This window comes from Mirounga angustirostris, unplaced genomic scaffold (genome assembly GCF_029215605.1).
Source record: "Mirounga angustirostris isolate CCGP_5_RB_7025 unplaced genomic scaffold, mMirAng1.0.hap1 SCAF_11, whole genome shotgun sequence".
In the NCBI taxonomy this organism is placed as follows: domain Eukaryota; kingdom Metazoa; phylum Chordata; class Mammalia; order Carnivora; family Phocidae; genus Mirounga; species Mirounga angustirostris.
The window spans coordinates 41,654,773-41,675,129 of NW_026991719.1; the positions used below are offsets into that span (position 1 = coordinate 41,654,773).

The 20,357-nt window shown below is 47.4% G+C and overlaps 1 protein-coding gene across 1 annotated transcript; it reads left to right on the forward strand.

The window, feature by feature from the left end:
* The first annotated feature begins 4,253 nt into the window (after nucleotides 1–4,253).
* On the forward strand, nucleotides 4,254–7,768 carry LOC123846088 (sperm acrosome-associated protein 5-like). The gene is given in 4 exon segments (XM_045877158.3): nucleotides 4,254–5,135; nucleotides 5,534–5,692; nucleotides 7,394–7,472; nucleotides 7,576–7,768. Coding segments are annotated over 4 exon segments (594 nt in total). The 5' UTR covers nucleotides 4,254–4,882; the 3' UTR covers nucleotides 7,679–7,768.
* Nucleotides 7,769–20,357: the final 12,589 nt, after the last annotated feature.

The following is a 20,357-nucleotide window of genomic DNA, read 5'->3' on the forward strand; positions in this document are numbered from 1 at the left end:
TTGAGCCCGCGTCCGCCAATAGTCAACACCGGGCCCCCTCCCGCCCCCCTCCCGCCGGCCCCACGCGAACGCGGCGGGGCCGCGGCGCCTGCGCGGAGGGAAGATGGCCGCGCTCGCGCGGTCCCTGCTTTGAGATGGCCGCGCCCACCAGGGCTCTACACCTCGAGGGCTGCCGTGTGGAGCAGGTGTTTACTTTGTTCGGCGGAGACCGTCATTCCCGAGACCTCGAAAAGCATTTTGCTTGTGGCGGGGAGGGGAACTGCCCAACTGAGGAAAGTTCTGGCAGGCCGGAATGTGGGGTCTTGAACCCGAAGGGCAGCGTCGGGTTCACAGGTGTAATTGAATAGGAAGACGGGATGCGTGGCCGAATCGCCCAGCGTGCACAAAGGCTGAGAGGTAGGGAAAGGTCACACTGGCTCCATCCACTGGCTAGAGCTGGGAGTTTTGAAGGACGGCATACAAACAAGCTGAAGGATAAAAAGAAACGGGGACCTAGGACGCACACACCCCGGGGTGAAGGGAATGTGTTCAGCAGTGGCTGACGGGTTGCTTTCTCTGGATGGGCAGGAACGAAATCCTTTCGTCGGAGGTGACAATTTGGCTGACCAAAAGGAGCCGGCCCCACAAACAGCCGAAGCAAAGAGCTTTCTGGTGGAGGGCACGGCTGTTGCAAAGGCCCGGAAGTGGGACCCAATTCGGCGTGTTGGAGGAATGGAAACTGGCAGTGTGTTGGGAGCGTAGGAGGTGTGAGGGAGGGAGAAGTGGGTGGGGGGCCAGATGCCGTAGGGCCTCCTCTGCCAAGAACAGAGCTCATGCTTCACTCTAGACAGAATGGGAAGCCATAAGAGGGATAAGATTTTTTAAAGACCCATCAGAAGCAATCTCGCATTCTTGTTTATTGCGAGTCTTGCACCACTAGAACATGAGCTTCACAGGGATTTGCTTAAGCATCTCCTGTATGACAGACAGTATTCTAGACATTGGGAATATAGCAAGGAAGAAGCCAGAACCAAACAAACATGATGGAGACAACCTGGTTTCAAACCCCTACCTAGGAGCTTTGTAACTAGGGCAGAACTCTTCTCTTCCTCATCTATAAAATAGGGACGATGACAAATGAACTGATAATTGTAAAGACTTAGAACAATGCTTGGCACATAGCAAGTGCTACATGTTTTAGTATTATTATTTAAATAAGATCAGGCATCTATATGTATTAAGCTTTTGTTAATAAAAAGGAAAAAATTCAAAGATAACCTGCAGGCTGCTTTGGAGAACGACAACAGAGGGCAAGGGCGAAAGCAGGAAAAACAGTGTGGCTTCTGCCAATAGGCCCAGCAAGTGATAATGGGGGCTCAGACCTCGCTCAGTATCTCCTGTGTGCCACACACCGTGTGAAGCACATGATATGACCTGCCTCACTCAGTCCCCACTATCTGCGAACAGTCCCATGGCCTCCACTTGTCAGAGGAGGAAACTGAGTCCCAGAGAGACTAAGTAACTTGCCCAAGGTCACACAGTTTCCCAAGGTTGGATCCTTAACTTCTACCCAATAATATTCTTCTTTTGTTTATTCACTATCCCACAGAACTTCCAGAAAGTATCAGCGGGTCCTCATCCCAGAACCATTAAAACTAGCCAAGGAATGTTTTTACCAGAAATCTCGATGGAGCTTCTTGGCAGACAAAGCAAAGAGAGAAAACAGAGGAATAGCTCCTATCTCTTGCTCCCTGAAGGATAAGCACTTCTTGGCTACAAAACATGTCCGTTCTCTCTGAATGCATTCGAAGGTGGGAAATAGGAAGGCTGGACCTGTAGGGCTCATCCCAGCCTGGCCTCTTCTATCTTAACAAACATCATTCCCCCACCACTTTGTACACACACACACTCCCCTGTGTATAGAGAGGATCCTTTAGGGTTGGTGGCTATTGGGGTACAGTGATTGCCAGCTCCAGAAATGTCCCTGAGCCAGTGATACAGCCCCTCAAAAACTGTCCCAGGGTTCACAGTGCACATCCACAAGCTCTGTGAGACCAGCTTTTCTGCGCTGAGGAGCGAGGCCTCCCACTGTGTCCTGGGCATCTTCTGCCATCAGTCTCTGCAGGTGCAACCTCCTCATATAACAGTCTAAGCCACGGGTAGCTAGGTGAAGGGGTATGGGAAGCTGACAGTAGCTGGTACCACCACAGAGTCTCTACAAGGTGACACTCCCACCCACAGGTCCCCCACCTCACCAGTGAGTCATCACCACAATTGTTCTTTTTTTTTTTTTTTTTTAAGATTTTATTTATTTATTTGACAGAGAGCGAGCGAGAGCAGGAACACAAGCAGGGGGAATGGGAGAGGGAGAAGCAGGCTTCCCGCAGAGCAGGGAGCCCTATGTGGGACTCGATCCCAGGACCCTGGGATCATGACCTGAGCCAAAGGCAGACGCATAACGACTGAGCCACCCAGGCGCCCGCACCACAATTGTTCTTAAGATACATTTCATCAAGGGGTATCCGGCTAGCCCAGTTGGTAGAGCATGTGACTCTTGATCTTAGGGCCAGGAGTTCAAGCCCCACACTGGGTGGAGAACTTACTTTAAAATAAAAGATACATTTCATCAAAACTACAGAAGTGGGGCCAATTGTGAGCAGATTTGGGACCATAAGGCAGCAGGTGAGTTTGTCAGAGCAAAAGCACACAAGCCACTTCTCTGGTGACCTTGAAGCTAGCATGCTAGCCCTGAACTACCTGCTTCCAAGAGAGGAATCCACTTCCATTCTGGTATTTGTAGTATACCATCACTGGTATATGAATCCTGAACAATATGTCAGAATTTACTGTCTTGGCCAATGCGAGTGTCACTAAATGGGAGACATATGGGACAGGCAGGGGTGAATAATGGCGAATGAAGGGCAGATTGGGAGTTAATGGGGGCAAGGAGAGACAGAGGGTGTTGGGAGGGAGGTGAATGAATAGAGTGGAGTCAAAGGGGGTAGTGTGGAGTTGCACGACGGAATGACCATGCATTCGATTTTGAATTAATTGGAGATTATGGATGAGACTGAGTAAATGATGGGAAAATGAGGCACGGGCTAAAGTGACCAAAAGTGAAAGTGGGAGCAGACTGAGTGAATGGAGCAATTCAAGGAGGTGAACATTAATGGACTTGATAAAGCAGGAGAGTGCAAGTTGTTTTGAGCACTAAGGACCAGAGTGCGAATAAACGATGGTTTATGGGGCATGTTAAGAGTGAGAGAGGTGAATTTAGGGGGAATGTGGGAGTGAATGGAGGTAATGTGGGGCATGGAGGGAAGAATGGGGAGTACAAGGGACAGAAGAGGGACTGAAGACGTATACATGGTAGAATGTGAGTATGTGAATCAGGCTGAGTTTCGAGTGGCGACACTCTAAGGGAGAAATGGAGTGGCTAGAGGTGAATGAGGGGCAGACTGGGATTAGATAGGGGTGATGCGGGGCTCCAGGCATGTCCAGGGATCCCGGTATCAATCAGTCCAGGTGAAGGAGCTGCCGCATGTGCCTGTTGGGCAGAGTGAGAGAGAAGAGAAGCAAAGAGAAGAAGGTGAGTCACTGTGGGTATTGTGAGCCAAAGGGAAAGACGAAGGTCACATGGCCCCAAGTGAATAAAGTGGGGGAACATGGGGCCCAGGGAATTCAAGGCAGAGTGTGACTGAATGAACGGAAACTAGACATGAGATCAGGCGCAGAACGGGGTGGTAAGAGGGAACAGGGGTCACACAGGAAATGAGTTTCAATGAATGAGATCATTTCGATGAATGAGAGGCAGTGAGTGAGTGAGAGTAAATGGAGTCAATGAAGAGAAAGTGAGGAATGGGGCTGAGCAAGCAGAGAATGAGAATCTGCAGGTAACTTGGGCTAGTGTTTGGGAGGAATACGGGGAATGGGGGTAAACATGGGAGCAGCGCTGGAGAGAATAAAGGTGAAGAAAGGGCCGCAAGAGAGAGAGTGAGGGAGAGAGTGAGGCCCAGAGTCCATGAAGCAAGCTGAAGCGTGGGCCACGTGAGAGTGAACGGGAGTCACTTCGTGCGGTGTCAAGAAGTGGAGGGGAAAAGTAGAAAACGAGAGTCTGAGAGTGAATGGAGGTGAAGGAATACGACATGAGAGAATTGGGGCCATGTAAGGAGAGGGTTAAGGAATTGTGGCAATATGAGGCCCAGCGTGAACGAAGGGTAGTGGCCCAGAGACAGTGTAAGTGAACTGGGGGGGGGGGGGGTAGGGATGAAAAGCTGGAACAAGAATGGAGGTGAAGCAACAGGAGAGGGCGCATCTCTATGTTGTGTGTCGTGTATAATATGTAACGGAGGGCAGAGTGTGATTGAATGGGGTGAACGTGGGCCAGATTCCAGGAAATTAGCGTGGAACTGTGCATAGTAAGTGAAGTGAAGGAGGTGCCGAGAATGGGTAAATGGAGGTAACGAGGGGCAGAAGGCGAGGGCATGGTGGCCATATTGTGCAGAGCGTGAGAAATCGAGGTGGTAGGAGGCACAATGTAGTGAACAGAGCTGGCTGCTGAGCAGAGTGGGGGGGAATGGAGGTGACGAGGGGCAGAGTGAGTGGAAATGGAGGGAACCAAGTGGTGGAGCATGATTAAAAACAGTGGAGTGGCACTGTGTTAAGGAAAGTGGGGGAATATGGGCTGATCGTGAGGCCCAGGGCCTGAGTCCTATCTCTGAGTCTCCAGCCCCTCTCTTCCTGCATCTCTTTCTGACATCTCAGGGTTTCTCCCTGGTTTTGCCTCCTCCCATCTTTGTGCATAGGTCAGTATCTTTCTTTTCCCTTGTGTGTCCGTCTCTAACAGAGGTGGCGCTTGGAAAGACAGTGAGCCCTCTGGCTTCTGTGTTCCAGAATCTATTACATGGTATTTGCTCATAGAGCCCAGAGGTCCAGAATGCCCCTAGTTCTGAACAGGACAGCATTTGAGTCTGGAGCGAAGAGTTGGCTAGGAGGGCCTATGCATGTTAGAATGCAGACCTGGGTCACTGTGGTGGTGACTCTGGCCACACTGATGGTCGCCGCCGTGGATGCGAAGATCTATGAATGCTGTGAACTGGCAATGAAGCTGAAGAAGGTGGGCCTCAATGGCTTCAAGGGCTACAGCATTGGAGACTGTGAGACTCCAGCTGCCCCAAGTCCCACCCACACCCCGAGCTGCCCACCACACTCAGACCCAGGCCCCCCTTCTCATCTATGACCTCCCTAGGCCAGGGCATGATCCTCTCGGCCATCCCCTGACTGATGGACTCTAATGTCCTTACCATCACTGCCTTCACAACCATCACCCCCATGTCTACCAGCAACACCATCACTACCATCAAAGTCATCACGAATACTATCACCCCGCCATCCCTCGTGTCTCACCAGAATCACCACCACCACCACCACCACCAAACCAAGATCACCAGCCCCACAACTGGGATGACAACGATCCCTGTCCCCTCCCCTTATCCTACCATCCCCTAGTCCCAGGACTCATGCCTACCTCCTACCTACCCCCTCCCTGCCCCAGGGCTGTGCATGGCACACTATGAGAGTGGCTTTGACACCTCCTTCGTGGGCCACAATCCTGACCGCAGCAGCAAATACGGCATTTTCCAGCTGAACTCCACCTAGTGGTGTAACGATGGTATTACACCCACCCAGAACCTCTGTCACATCGAGTGTCCAGGTGAGGCAGCACTGGGGACACCCCGAAGCCCTGCCTGGCCTCACTGCCCAACACACAGAGTTCAAGGTTGCCTAAGCCATAACCTCCAGTAACTAGCAGAAAAATGACAAGGAAAAGAGCACATTTGCCTGGGCTGTTAGAGACACCATCCATCCCGTATCCTTACCAACTACGCTGAGATGTTGTCCAGGTCAGGAGGGCTCAGAAGTCCTATACCTCCCCGAGAATGGAGGCTGCAGTTTTCGGGGACTCAGAAAACCGGAAACTTACCTCCATGTGGAATGGAGGGGGAGATTGTCCTGATTTGGTGTTGAGGTTGTTCAGGCCCTGAGGGAAGAAACACATTATCTGGCTGTAGGAACAGAAATAAGGAGTTATCTGTGCAGAAAGGAGAGAGCTTTCCAGACAAGACTGTGGTGGTATTGAGGACAAAATTTAATAGCGGTAGTTGTTCGGGGTTGGCCAAAATGGTGCTTGAGGTTGTCCAAGATAGACCAAAATGGGGACTGAGGTTATTAGGGTCCAGGCCAAATGGAGGTTGAGGATGTCCAAGTCCTGCTAAAGTAACAGAAGAGGTTACCCAGGATTGGCCAGCTTGAAGGTTGAGGTTGTCCAAGACTAGCCACCACAGAGGTTGAAGCTGTCTAGAACAGGGTAACATGAATAGTAAGGTTTCTCAAGACTAGCTAAAATAAAGGTTAAGGTTGTTCACTTTGAGCCAACATGGAAGTTGAGGTAGTCCAGGATCAGCTATAATGGAAGTTGAGGTCCTGGGATGGTCAACATGGAGGTTGGAATTATTTGTAACTGGTCAAAATGGCAACTGAGGTTGTCCAGGACTGGTCAATATGGCAGTTGAGATCATTAACCAGTCAGAATGCCAGTGAAGGTCACCCTGGTTGAGCAGTTGGGATCATCTAGAACCAAGCACCATGATACCTGAGGTTGAATGGAACTAACCAGCATGGAGACTGAGGTCATTTGTAACCAAAGTGGCAGTTGAGGTTATCCAAGACCGGACAACACAGTGTTTGAAGTCACCAAGACTGACCAAACTTGCAGCTGAGTAGCTTCCCAACCAGCCGACCTGGTGGTTAAGGTGATGTCAGACCAGCTGCTGTTGCAGTTGAGATCATCCATAACCACACAAAATTACAACTGAAGTCATCCAGAACTGGCCAACATAGAGTTTGAGGTTGTTAGGACCAGGCAATATGATGGTTGAGGATATTCATAACCAGGCAAAATGAATCAAGATCATCCAGGATCTGGGGGCACCTGGGTGGCTCAGTCATTAGCTGTCTGCCTTCAGCTCAGGTCATGATCCCGGGGTCCTGGGATCGAGCCCCGCATCAGGCTCCCTGCTCGGCGGGAAGCCTGCTTCTCCCTCTCCTGCTCCCCCTGCTTGTGTTCCCTCTCTCACTGTGTCTCTGTCAAATAAATAAATAAAATCTTAAAAAAAAAAAAAAGATCATCCAGGATCTGTCAACGTGAGTTAAGGTTCTACAGAACCAGCCAAAATGGCGGTTGAGGTCGTTCATAACCAGCCGACAAGTGAATCAAGGTCATCTAGAATCAGTCAATGTAGTAGTTGAAGTTATTCAGGCTCCAAGGAATGCAGAACCCCTGGGCCTACCATACACTGTCACCCTGTCCCCAGTGCACCAGATCACTATATCCCTTTCTTCCCTCCCCCCATAGACCTGCTCAACCGCCATATTCTGGATGATACCTTGTGTGCCGGGAAGGTGGTGTCCTCAGGGAATGGTATGACTGCTTGGTAAGTTCATAGGGGCGGCCTGGACCTTGGGCAGCGGGGATAGTGGCACTGCCACCCTATCAGCCTGTCCACTTCACCCTCCTTCTCTCCCTTCATTTCCCAGGGATTCATGGACCCGGCACTGTTCTGGCCATGATTTATCTGAATGGCTCAAGGAATGCAATATGCATGACAAAGCTGTCTCAAAGAAAACTAATAATTCATGATTCAGTTTCCCAGAAGTAGAAATTTTCTTTTCCTTTCTTTTCTTTCTTCTGTGGATTTAATAAAGAACGGTATCTATAAGCAATGCAAGAGTCCTCTGATGCCTAACTCTCTTCATTTTTCCAATGCCTGGAGGAACCCCCATGTAATCACTTCCCGCATACATTCAAAGCTCTAATCAGGGACACCATATCGCTCGGGGTGAAGGTAAGAGCATAGCTTCTCTACCATCTCTACCACTTAGGAGCTCTCTTGCGCCGGGCAAGGCATTTCATTTCTCTGGGCCTCCGTTTCCTCCTTGGCAAAATGAGGATGATAATGGTAGCAACTATTTCATGGGATTGTTGGGAGAATTAAATGACTGAATGTTTGGAAAGCACATAAAGTGCTTGGTGCACAAGGCAGTTATAGGTCTGGAGATGGAAGGGTGGGATGAGGGGCTATGAAAATTGGCTTTCCTTAAAAAGCATCACTCTCAGTAGAAGTCACTACAAGGTCTTCAATTAAGGTAGATACAGTCTCTCCAGGGAAAATAAGATTGGTTTCAGCTTACACAGGATACTCAGTGGGAATTAAAGTGTTCACATTCTCCCACATCCTCCCATATCTCCCTATTCTGACACTCGGCCTCCCACTCCCTCTTTCACAATTAATCCTAAATTTCGAATGACAGAGTGGGAATTTAGGCCAGGAATTCAATGGATGCACAGTGTAGTAATTTCTTTCTTATAGAATGCCTGGATTTGGGTCTGTGTCTTGGGCAGAGAATTTAGGAATTTAAACTTGCCTTTCTTTCTCTCTGTACCAGCCCCATCAGAAGCAGCCACCACTGTGAGGAAGCAGTCCCTCATGTCTTTTGTACTTTTTGATTGGGGGTGGATATTCAGCTACCCAAAGCCTTGTTTTCAGTGTTTACTTCATCCAGGGTAAGCACAGATGATCATTAAAGCAGATATCCACCAGTGTGAGAATGACCGAGCCCCCTTCCATCATGCCAGTTTGATTTCTCCTGCCTTCAGCCCCAACCAGCCTAGATGGCCAAATTTCACATTTCCCTGGGGATCCATAAAGGGTGCCATCACTCTAGGTACTGATTCCTGTATTCATCAAAAGCAGCAAAAATAGGGGTGCCTGGGTGGCTCAGTCATTAAGCGTCTGCCTTCGGCTCAGGTCATGATCCCAGGGTCCTGGGATTGAGCCCCACATCGGGCTCCCTGCTCGGCGGGAAGCCTGCTTCTCCCTCTCCCACTCACCCTGCTTGTGTTCCCTCTCTCGCTGTGTCTCTCTCAGTCAAATAAATAAATAAAATCTTTAAAAAAAAAAAGGCAGCAAAAATAAACTCTGCTGAATTTAAGTAAAAAGTAGATCTAAAAACCAATCAGGTAGCTCATAGCATTTCCAGGAAGACTGCATGATCAAGCCCAGAAAGGGGGGAGGTCCACACATAGAAAAAAAGCCAAAATCTTGACTGCACTCAGTTGGTTGGGCATCTGCCTTCAGCTCGGGTCATGATCCCAGGGTCCTGGGATCGAGCCCACATCAGGCTCCTTGCTCAGCGGGGAGTCTGCCTCTCCCTCTCCCTCTGCTTGCCACTCCCCCTGCTTGTGTGCACTCTCTCTCTGTCTCTTTTTTATTTATTTGACAGAGAGAGGGAGAGCTGCAGGCAGAGGGAGAAGCAGGCTCCCCGCTGAGCAAGGAGCCCAATATGGGACTCAATTCCAGGACCCTGGGATCATGACCTGACCCGAAGCCAGATACTTAACCGACTGAGCAACCCAGGTGTCCCTAAATAAAAAATTAAAAAAAAAAAACTTTTCCCATAGGAGTCCTATATATAGAGTGTGTGTAATGCAGAAACCACCCGTGTGCTCTGTGGAAGTGGGTTTACAAATCCATTATTTTCATGACCTCACTCCTTAGTCACATTTTTCTCTCTAATCGATGTAGCTTGCCTCAGGTGTCTATTTTGGTTTTTCTGATGCCAAGCTGGTCAACTTGGCAGACTTCCAGAAAGAAGAATAATAAACCATTCCCTGTGAATATACCTTTTGTTAGAAGCAGACCTCTGATAAGGTTGACTTATTTTCTTTTAGGTCTAGATACCAGTCAGAAAGAAATTCAAATTACATGTCTCCTATACTCTGAGCTTGAGGGAAAGAAAGCACAAATTGCTCTGACAGAAATTGGAACAAGAAAGTAATGATAAGTATCAGTGACTTTGATTAAGAAAAATACCTCAAAATGGAGGAGAGAAGGTGAAAATAGGTTTAGAGAGCCGTGAGTAGGGTAAAGGGATTTTGAAAAGGTAGTAGATCCAGGATTTGGAGGAAGGGGACTCAAATAGAAGAGCCTTTCAGGAAGGCTGAAAATGGGGTGCCTGGGTGGCTCAGTCGATTAGGCATCCGACTCTTGGTTTCAGCTCAGGGCATGATCTCAGGGTCATGAGATCGAGCCCCATGTCAGGCTCCACACTGAGCATGGAGCCTACTTGGGATTCTCTCCCTCTCCCTCTGCCCTGCCCCGACATGCTCATGCGTGCATGCGTGCTCGCTCTCTCTTGCTCTCTCGCTCTCTTAAAAAAAAAAAAAAAAGGAAGGCTGAAAACAACTGAGGTGACCAAGAGAATAAGTAGAAGGATGAGGCAGATTGTAGTCCAGTTCCTTACCATTTCATTCCCAAGATTACCATGAGACAGCTCACAAAACTAACAATTTGGAGTTAGCAAAAAAAATGTCATGTCCTTAAGGAAGATATCTCTCAGCTTTTAAAGACGTCCAGCCCTCATGCACCCACTGGGGTCTTACTCATCATCTCCATCTGTCCGTTTCTTATTTACCTGTATAACTCGAACTTGGAATTTCTCTATGATCCGGAGTCCTCTCTTCTCCAAACAGGTGATCACATCTGGTTTGGTAACAGGATACCCTGTAATGGAAATGATAGATGACTTAGGCACATCCGTGTGGGTTTCACGGCCTCAAGGTAATTAGGAAGTTACATTTTAATAAGTATAAATTTCACACGAGAGATGAAAATACAAACACCTTATTCAGTCTAAGAGGGATTAGGAATCTTGAATCCCTGGAACTTGAGGTCAAAGTATTGAAACACTTCAGAGATGGAAAGTCATCCTATCTGGTACACTGTGAATTACTCAGGGAAGCTGTGCTCACCCACAGAGACCAAATGACTATAGCTCTCTAGCATCACAGCTCTGTAAAGTGTCCTATCAGAAGATTCCAGATGATTCCACTCCTGGGTGAAGTCCACAGCCACATCCTCAAATGACACCGATCCCTGTAACTGCATCCTTCCATTCAATCAGTTTGATAGAAATTTAAATGATGATATATTTTAAGATGAAGGGAATATTCTTCAGAGAGAGGCTACTGTTTAATAATTTCCAAAAAGTTTTCTCTGAGATATCTGCAATAGCTATCTCTAGCAAAGGACTTTTATTCTATAGAAACCATAAAGAACTCCTAAAAATCAAGATGATAAATGTAGGCAATCTCATAGAAAAACTAGAAAAAGATTTGAACAGATACTTCACAAAAGATGATATCCAATTGGCCAGTAAACATATGAAAGGGTGCTCGAGGGGCGCCTGGGTGGCTCAGTCGGTGAAGCATCTGCCTTCGGCTCAGGTCAGATCTCAGGGTCCTGGGATCGAGCCCCATGTTGGGCTCCGGCTCAGCGGGGAGTCTGCTTCTCCTTCTCCCTCTGCCCCCCACCCGCTCTCTCTCTCTCTCTCTCTCTCTCTCATGCTGTCTCTTTCTCACTCACTCTCTCTCTCAAATAAATAAGATCTTTTAAAAAAAGAAAACAGAAAGTTTTAAAAATAAAGTACTGAAAACAAAGAAAAGAATGAGGAAAATTTTTAAAATAAATAAATAAATGAAACATCCTTTCTACCAAAAATAAATAAATAAAATAAAATAAAAATATGACAGAAAGGATTAGGAAGGGTATCTTCATTCATTAGTAGGAGTATAAACTTGCACGAACTTTTCAAAAGGCTATTTGGCAAGGTCTGTGAAGGTTCAAAATGTGCCCAACTTTTGAACCAGAAATTCTAGAAATGCTCAGCACAGTACAAGATAGAGGACAAGAAAGATTACTACCATGCTATGCATCGTGGCCCATGCATACAAGACAAAAATATGCAGCTGTTAAAGATACTGGTCTTGGGCGCCTGGGTGGCTCAGTCGTTAAGCGTCTGCCTTCGGCTCAGGTCACGATCCCAGAGTCCTGGGATCGAGTCCCACATCGGGCTCCCTGCTCGGCAGGAAGCCTGCTTCTCGCTCTCCCAGTCCCCCTGCTTGTGTTCCTGCTCTCGCTATCGCTCTCTCTGTCAAATAAATAAATAAAATCTTAAAAAAAAAAAAAAGATACTGGTCTTGACAGTGAAATATCTTCTATCGTCAAGTATTCACGGAGTGGGGACTATCCCAGCTACGCCAGTAACCAGCTCTGCAACTCCACGCCACTTGCTTATCCACGCTGGGACTCAGTTTCCTCATTAGTAGAATGTGGATATTAAAGGTACCCACTTCTCAGGGTGGTTGTGAGGACCAAGGTGGTCATGTGTATTAAGTACTGAGTAGGGGGCGCCTGGGTGGCTCAGTCAGTTGTTAAGCAGCATGTCGGCTCAGGTCATGATCCCAGGGTCCTGGGATGGAGCCCTGCTCAAGGCGGAGCCTGCTTCTCCCTCTCCCTCTGCCTCCCGCTCCCCCTGCTTGTGCGCGCGCTCCCTCTCTCTCTCTCTCTGTTAAATAAATAAATAAAATCTTAAAAAATAAAATAAAATAAAGTACTTAGTAGAGTGCCCAGTGCAGTGCAGGCTCATTACATGTTAGCTTCTGTTCCTGCCACTAATATCACGGTCATCCTCAGCCTCTGTATTATCATTATCATTACTCCTACTACCTTCATCAATATTACTATGTAAAGAGAAAACAGGGAAGTGCAAAACAGTTTGTATATTATGAGCATATTTTAGCAAAGGGTTCTATATCAACAATATGCTCGGGGCACCTGGGTGGCTCAGTCGTTAAGCATCTGCCTTCGGCTCAGGTCATGATCCCAGGGTCCTGGGATCGAGCCCCACATCGGGCTCCCTGCTCCACGGGAAGCCTGCTTCTCCCTCTCCCACTCCCCCTGCTTGTGTTCCCTCTCTCGCTGTGTCTCTCTCTGTCAAAAAAAACAACAACAACAACAACAATATGCTTTTACGTGTATGTAAATATGAAGAAGAAGGGACAGAGAGAGGCATAGATGGAAATTAAATTCACCATAGAATTGGTTATCTGGAATGAGTGATGATATGAAACCTTGAGATATTTTCTCTTTTCGGATTATACTTTCCTAAAAGAGTTTGAGTGTTTGGTGCCACTTCTTTTGTAGGGAGAGGGGGAAAAATGACCTAACAATATAGGCATGTTTAAAAAGGGCAAAAGGGAGAGGCGCCTGCATGGCTCAGTTGGTTAAGCAGCTGCCTTTGGCTCAGGTCGGGATCCCAGGGTCCTGGGAGCGAGCCCTGCAATGGTCTCCCTACTCAGTTCAGTGGACAGTATGCTTCTCCCTCTCCCTCTGCGCCTCCCCCTGCTTGTGTGTGTGTGTGCGCGTGCAGGTGCGCTCTCTCTCTCTCTCAAATGAATTAAGAAAGAAAGAAAGAAAGAAAGAAAGAAAGAAAGAAAGAAAGAAAGAAAGAAAGAAAGAAAGAAAGAAAGAAAGAAAGGGAGAAAGAAAAGAAACAGAAAGAAAGAAAGAGAAAGAAAGAAAGAAAGAAAGAAAGAAAGAAAGAAAGAAAGAAAGAAAGAAAGAAAGGGAGAAAGAAAAGAAACAGAAAGAAAGAAAGAGAAAGAAAGAAAGAAAGAAAGAAAGAAAGAAAGAAAGAAAGAAAGAAAGAAAGAAAGAAAGAAAAGGGCAAAAGGTAAAGAACTGAACATAGTCAGGGACATCATGAATTCTCAGCCTGAAAAGGAAAAACGCAGACCTTTGGATCACTCCAGCTTTGCTGAAACCCCAGATGAGAAAAAAAACGTATTGGAGGGGAGGTGGGTGGGAGGATGGCTGAAACAGAGAAAGGGGATTAAGAAGTACAAACGGCCTGTTATAAGTAAGTCAAGGAGAGAAAAGTGCAGCATAGGGAACATCATCAATAATACTGTAATAATGTCGTCTGGGGACATATGGTGACTACACTTACTCTGGGGAGCATTGCATGAGGTAGAAAATTGTCAAATCAATATGTTGATTTGAAACTAATATAACATTGTATGTTAAATTATACTTCAATTTAAAAAAATACTGGAAAATAACTTGAAGGGTATGGGGTTTACTGGTTATTTCTTTTTTTTTAAGATTTTATTTATTCATTTGACAGAGAGAGACAGGGAGAGAGGGAACACAAGCAGGGGGAGTGGGAGAGGGAGAAGCAGGCTTCTCCCAGAGCAGGGAGCCCGACGTGGGGCTCGATCCCAGGACTCTGGGATCACGACCCGAGCTGAAGGCAGACGCTTAACGACTGAGCCCCCCAGGTGCCCTGTTTACTGGTTATTTCTTGACCGTTAAGATTTTATCCCTGTATTGACCCTGAACATGAGAACTGCTTGTGCTGACATGACTTTGGTTTCCGGAAGTGTCACATCCCTTTAGTTCTGTCCCAGCAGGACGCCTTTGGCTGGTATGAAGACACGTATTAAGTCACATGCAGAACAATCGTCTCCCTGTGATTATCACAAGATTGCTGATGAGGACATGGCTGACCCATAAGAGAAATATCTTGAAACCTCAACATCAGGAAATCTTTGCTTCTGAGGGAGTGGCTCACTTTCTCTCTATAGGTAAGATAAATAGAACAAGTGAGTGTTTCTCTCCTTTATGTGACGGCTTCCAGGAAGCTCAGAAAAAGAACTGGAGCTCAGCATTAAGTATGTAGAATCCTATGACCTACATATATACATTTCAACATTGCTCTGGTATCGCTCTATTTCCCTAATCCTAACTTTTCATGTGTTTATACATGTACATTTTATGGTATAAATAATAATGTCAAACCCATATATAAAGCTTATTATGTGTGTGTGCGCCTGGCATTGTTCTAAACACTTAATATTTTTTTAAAGATTTTATTTATTTATTTGAGAGAGAGAGAGAGAGCACAGAGGGAGAGGGAGAGGGAGAAGCACACTCCCTGATGAGCAGGAAGGCTGAGGCAGAGCTCGATCTGAGGACCTTGAGGTCATGACCTGAGCTAAAGGCAGACTCTTAACCAACTGAGGCACCCAGGCGCTCCCTAAACACTTAATATTAACTCAGCTGATCTTCACAACAACCATAAAGGCTTAGGTATCATCCTCATCATTTTACAAATGGGGAAACTAAGCTACAGAGAAGTTAGAGACTGTCTAAGCTCACAAAGCTGTTACGAGCATTTTGGCTCCGGAGTCTGTGCTCTTACTGCTTCTTTGCCTCTAAATGTTTTAACATTGGTCAGGGAGAGGGGAGCAAGCAAGAACTTACCTGGAAATTAGTCATGTCTGCCTCATGGAGAGAGGGCAGTGGCCTAGAAAAGCAAAGCTGCAGAGAGGGGGGAGAAGAAAAGAGAAGAGGTTGTAATAACATGGAAAAATGGAAAGTTCACCAAATCATCAGGCTAGCAGTGCGTAACCGCCAACTGGTTAAGTGACCACGCTGTAGCCAAGAAAAAACAGGAAAGAACATTCGTTTTCCCCACCCAGCCCCATCATTCAACAACACCGCTCGGTCACGGTCCTCACAGACCTCCCAACACTCACGCTCACCCAGCACTGACTCTAGACACCCCCCATCGCCCCAAATACCCTCACTGTTCACCCCACGGGCCCCATGACGCACCCCAGAGATCCCCCGTCACTGACTCCAGAGACCTCCCATCACACAGCCCAGCCCCTACAGCCCCACTCGGCAGACCCCCCCACTCACCTTAGAGGCCCCCTTACCTAGCCCCCAGAGACTCTCACGACGCAGCTCAGAGCCCCCCCCCCCAAGTACTCAGCCGGCGAATCCGCGTCTTTACAAAGCCCGCACTCGCTGTGTCCCCGCCGCTCGGAGCGAACCGTCCGCCCTCCATCCCCTACTCTCCGGGTTTCCACCTGGATTCTGGCGAGGGCCGCCTGGAGTTTCTCAATTTCTTCCAACAACCACTTTCTCGGTCCTTTAGCCCACCGTCGAGGGGTCCGGCTCTAGTCCTCGCATGCGCACTTGCCCGCGCTGCTGCCGTCGGGTCTGCGGCCAGTAGCAGCTCGGTGCGTGTGTGGTTTTGCAGCGGCCTTGACCGCCCGGGGGTGGGGGTGGGGGGTGGAGGGGCAGAGAAATGGCCGCGCCAATTAACCGGTTTGGCAAGGAGCAGACATCTTTCAAAGGTTCCAATTCCGTACAGCGGAGATCGGCGCCTCTGAAAGTTCAGAAGACTTGGGATTTCGGGAGGACTTTGAAAACTTGCCACGAGCGAGGCCCTTGGCGCAAAGGCTAGTGATGCGCGAGTTATGCGCGTGGTTGCGGGTCTGATGGGAACTGATCTGGACCAACGTAGGGCTGAGGACAGGACCAACTCCTCCGTGGGAAGATACCACGGCGGAGTTGGGCATGGGGAGACCGGGAGTAGTACAGTTATCCCTGGGAACTATTAGTGGGAAGAAGGGAGGCAAACTGGGAATGATCCCTTCCTCTACCACTGGGGAAATGGGGAGAAAGTGTAGAGGTGCGGGGCGCCTGGGTGGCTCAGTTGGTTAAGCGACTGCCTTCGGCTCGGGTCGTGATCCTGGAGTCCCAGGATCCAGTCCTGCATCGGGCTCCCTGCTCAGCAGGGAGTCTGCTTCTCCCTCTGACCCTCCTCCCTCTCACGCTCTCTGTCTCTCATTCTCTCTCTCTCAAATAAATAAATAAAATCTTTAAAAAAAAGAAAGAAAGAAAGTGTAGGGGTGCAAGAAGGTAACACTGGGGAGATGGGGGGGTGGGGAACGGGGGAGTACAGTCCTTCTGATAGATACTATTCGGCTAGCGGTCCTCTGTGGGAGATACCACTGGTGCAGATGGGGCAAAGTCCGTCCTCGGAGAAAGAGACCTATGAAGAAAGTGACAAGGGTAAACGTAAGTGCAAGGAGAGCCAGAGACAGAAGGCTGGGAGGACTGGGGCCACAGGGAGGCCCTAGTCGGCGACTAAGTAAGAATCCGAACCTGACAGTGATGGGCCAGGTCCACATTCCATCCCCTTTCTAGGAATCTGCCCCCAGAAAGTTGTGGGAGGGTCGAGATGCCAGGGTCCGAGTCCTATGGGCCCAGGTCCCAGGCCTCCGGGCCTCAGTAACCTGTGGAGGAACAACCAGGACACAGTGCTCAGGTTCTGGACCTTAAACACTCTACCCTATTAATCACACTCTACCACTTAGTCATGTGAAAGGCAAAATGCACAGGATGATTAAGGAGATAATTTTTTCCCAGGCTATTGCAATGGGGAAAACTCGTTAATGAGGAACATCTCAAAAGCAAGGAAAGGGACCTGGGGTTTTATAGCGTGTTAAATAACAAAACCAAGTAAATTTGAAGATCTAATTGGTTTTATTAAACAGTTCATGAGTCGGGTGGCAGCACCGCACCCCCAGCAAGTAGCGAGGGGCTCCAAGGAGTTGTAAAAAATGCCAGGCTTGTACAGAAGGGTGGGGGCAGGAAAGTTATTAACAAAAGAAAAGGATTGTTCCAGGCCAGGCCTCGCTCTAGGGGGAAAAGCAAGGTGTCTTATCCTGCAGATTACCTCATCTTTTTTGGGAGGGGTATGGAAAGGGCTCAAGTGGCAGATTCATTGGTGTGGATTGAAAAATTCCTGGCTGTCTGCTTAAGACTGTATTTCTGCGGGAGGTTGAAACTGCAATTAGATTATGACTTTGGGGGATACAAAAATGCAGATTTGAAGGGGTACATGCACCCCAATGTTTATAGCAGCATTATCAACAATAGCCAAACTATGGAAAGAGCCCAAATGTCCACCGACTGATGAATGGATAAAGAAGATGTGGTATATATATACGATAGAATATTACTCAGCCCTAAAAAGAATGAAATCTTGTCATTTGTCACGGTGTGGATGGAGCTAGAGTGTATTATGCTAAGTGAAATAAGTTAGAGAAAGACAAATACCATATGATCTCACTCATGTGTGGAATTCAGGAAAGAAACCAGATGAACATAGGGGAAGGGGGAAAAGAAAATAAGGAGAGAGGGAAACAAGCCGTAGTGACTCCTAATGATAGAGAACAAACTGAGGGTTGATGGAGGGAGGTGGGTGGGGTTGGGCTAGATGGGTGATGGGTATTAAAGAGGGCATTTGTTGTGACAAGCCCTGGGTCTCGTATGTAAGTGATGCATCACTGAATTCTACTCCAGAAACCAATATCACACTGTGTGTTAACTAACAAAATTTAAATAATAAAAAAAGATTATGTCTTTGGGAATATATTTGGGAACTCAGTCTAAGTGACTCCATTTTGAGCCTATGGGTGTTTTTTTAACAAGAGGCAGATAAAAAAAGTGTCACCCTTGAGTCAGAAAGGACGGAGACAGGTCTTACCTTGAAATATGCAAAGGCATTGGGAATTGCTATGGACTGAATTGTGTACCCCTCAAAATTCATATGTTGAAGCCCTGGCCCCCAAAATGATGATATTTGCAGATGGGACCTTTGGGAGGTTAATTAAAGTTAGATGAGTTCATACAGTGGGGCCCCGGTTGGATGGGATAAGCATCCTCAGAAGAGACACCTCTGCCCAAAGAAGAGGTCATGTGAGGACACATTGAGAAGGTGGCTCTCTACAAGCCTGGAAGAGAGTTCTCCCCAGGAACCAAATCAGCTGGTGCCTAGATCTTGGACTTCCCAGCTTCCCGAACTGTGAGAAATTAACTTCTGTTGTTTAAGCCCCCCAGTCTATGGTATTTTGTTATGGTGGCCCGAGCTAATACTGGGAACTCTGGGGTTCTCCATTTCCTGGAACACAAATGAGCAGGGGTATTTCTTCTCCATCAGTGCTTTCCAGAAGAAGAGGACTCATTCAGATATGAAGTCTGACTCTGCCAGGCCCCTCCATTCCAGCTCACCTTTGCCCCTCGTGGTTCCCCATTCCTTCCTATGCTACCAATCATTCAAATCTATTCCCTCCCACTGTACCCCAGATTTCCCCATTCGGTCCCACTGTTTATTCCCTTCCATCCACTCTGCTTCGTGGCCACCATTCACACATACTGTACCCCATATTAACACCTTTAAAAAAAACAACAAAAGGTCCCACATATTCATTACTGAAACAACCTGCTGGTTGTTTCATGATCTCAGGGTCCTGGGATCGAGTCCCGCATCGGGCTCCCTGCTCCTTGGGAGCCTGCTTCTCGCTCTGCCTCTCTCTCTCTCTCATGAATAAATAAATAAAATCTTTAAAAAAAAAAAAAAAGAATCACAGAAACAAACAGAAAAATCATTTTCCCAATTAAACATGTCCAGCTGTCCAGGGAGTGGTGATGTTTTCAGCTTGATAAGGCAAGACACGAGTGACCTTGATACAGTGTAACTCTGTGTGTGAGATCATGTGCAATTCCTTACACACCTAGCTTGGTTCTTCCCCAATGTCTCCTCTTGGAGTTGTACCTGATTTTTTTTTAATATTTTTATTTATTTATTTGAGAGAGAGAATGAGAGAGAGAAAGCATAAGAGGGGGGAGGGTCAGAGGGAGAAGCAGACTCCCTGCCGAGCAGGGAGCCCGATGCGGGACTCGATCCCGGGACTCCAGGATCATGACCTGAGCCGAAGGCAGTCGCTTAACCAACTGAGCCACCCAGGCGTCCCGGAGTTGTATCTGATTTTATCACCAGTTTTCATTCAAACCCAGTGAGGAATTAGTTAATTCTGCTTATGTTTCTTGGCCAGGAATCACTTGATCCTGAAGGTCTTGTGAGAAGACATGATGAGGAACAAAATCAATCACACACACCACAATAGTAGAGAAAGGGAGAGAGAATTAACACCTTTTTTATTGTGATAAATACATATAACATGGAATTTATTATTTTTCCCATTTTGAAGTGTACAATTCAGTGTCATTTAGTACATTCCCAATGGTGTGCAACCATTACTACTATCTAGTTGCAGACTATCTTCACCACCCCGAAATGAAACTCCGTACCCATAAAGCAGTCGTTCCCCATTCCCCCCTGCGCCCTCAGCCCCTGCCTCACACTAATCTGTTTTCTGTCTCTATGGATTTGCCAATTTGGGCTATTTCATATAAATAGAATCATACACTATGTGGCTTTTTGTGTCTGGCTTCCTTCACTGAGCATAATGTCTTCAAGATACATCCATGTGTCGGGGCACCTGGGTGGCTCAGTTGGTTAGGCGACTGCCTTTGGCTCAGGTCATGATCCTGGAGTCCCGGGATCGAGTCCCGCATCGGGCTCCCTGCTCGGCAGGGAACCTGCTTCTCCCTCTGACCCTCCCCCATCTCGTGCTCTCTCTCTCTCTGTCTCATTCTCTCTCTCAAATAAATAAATAAAATCTTAAAAAAAAAAAAAAAAAAGATACATCAATGTGGTGTCATGTATCAGTATTCATTCCCTTTTATGGCTAAATACTCTATTGTAGGGATATACCA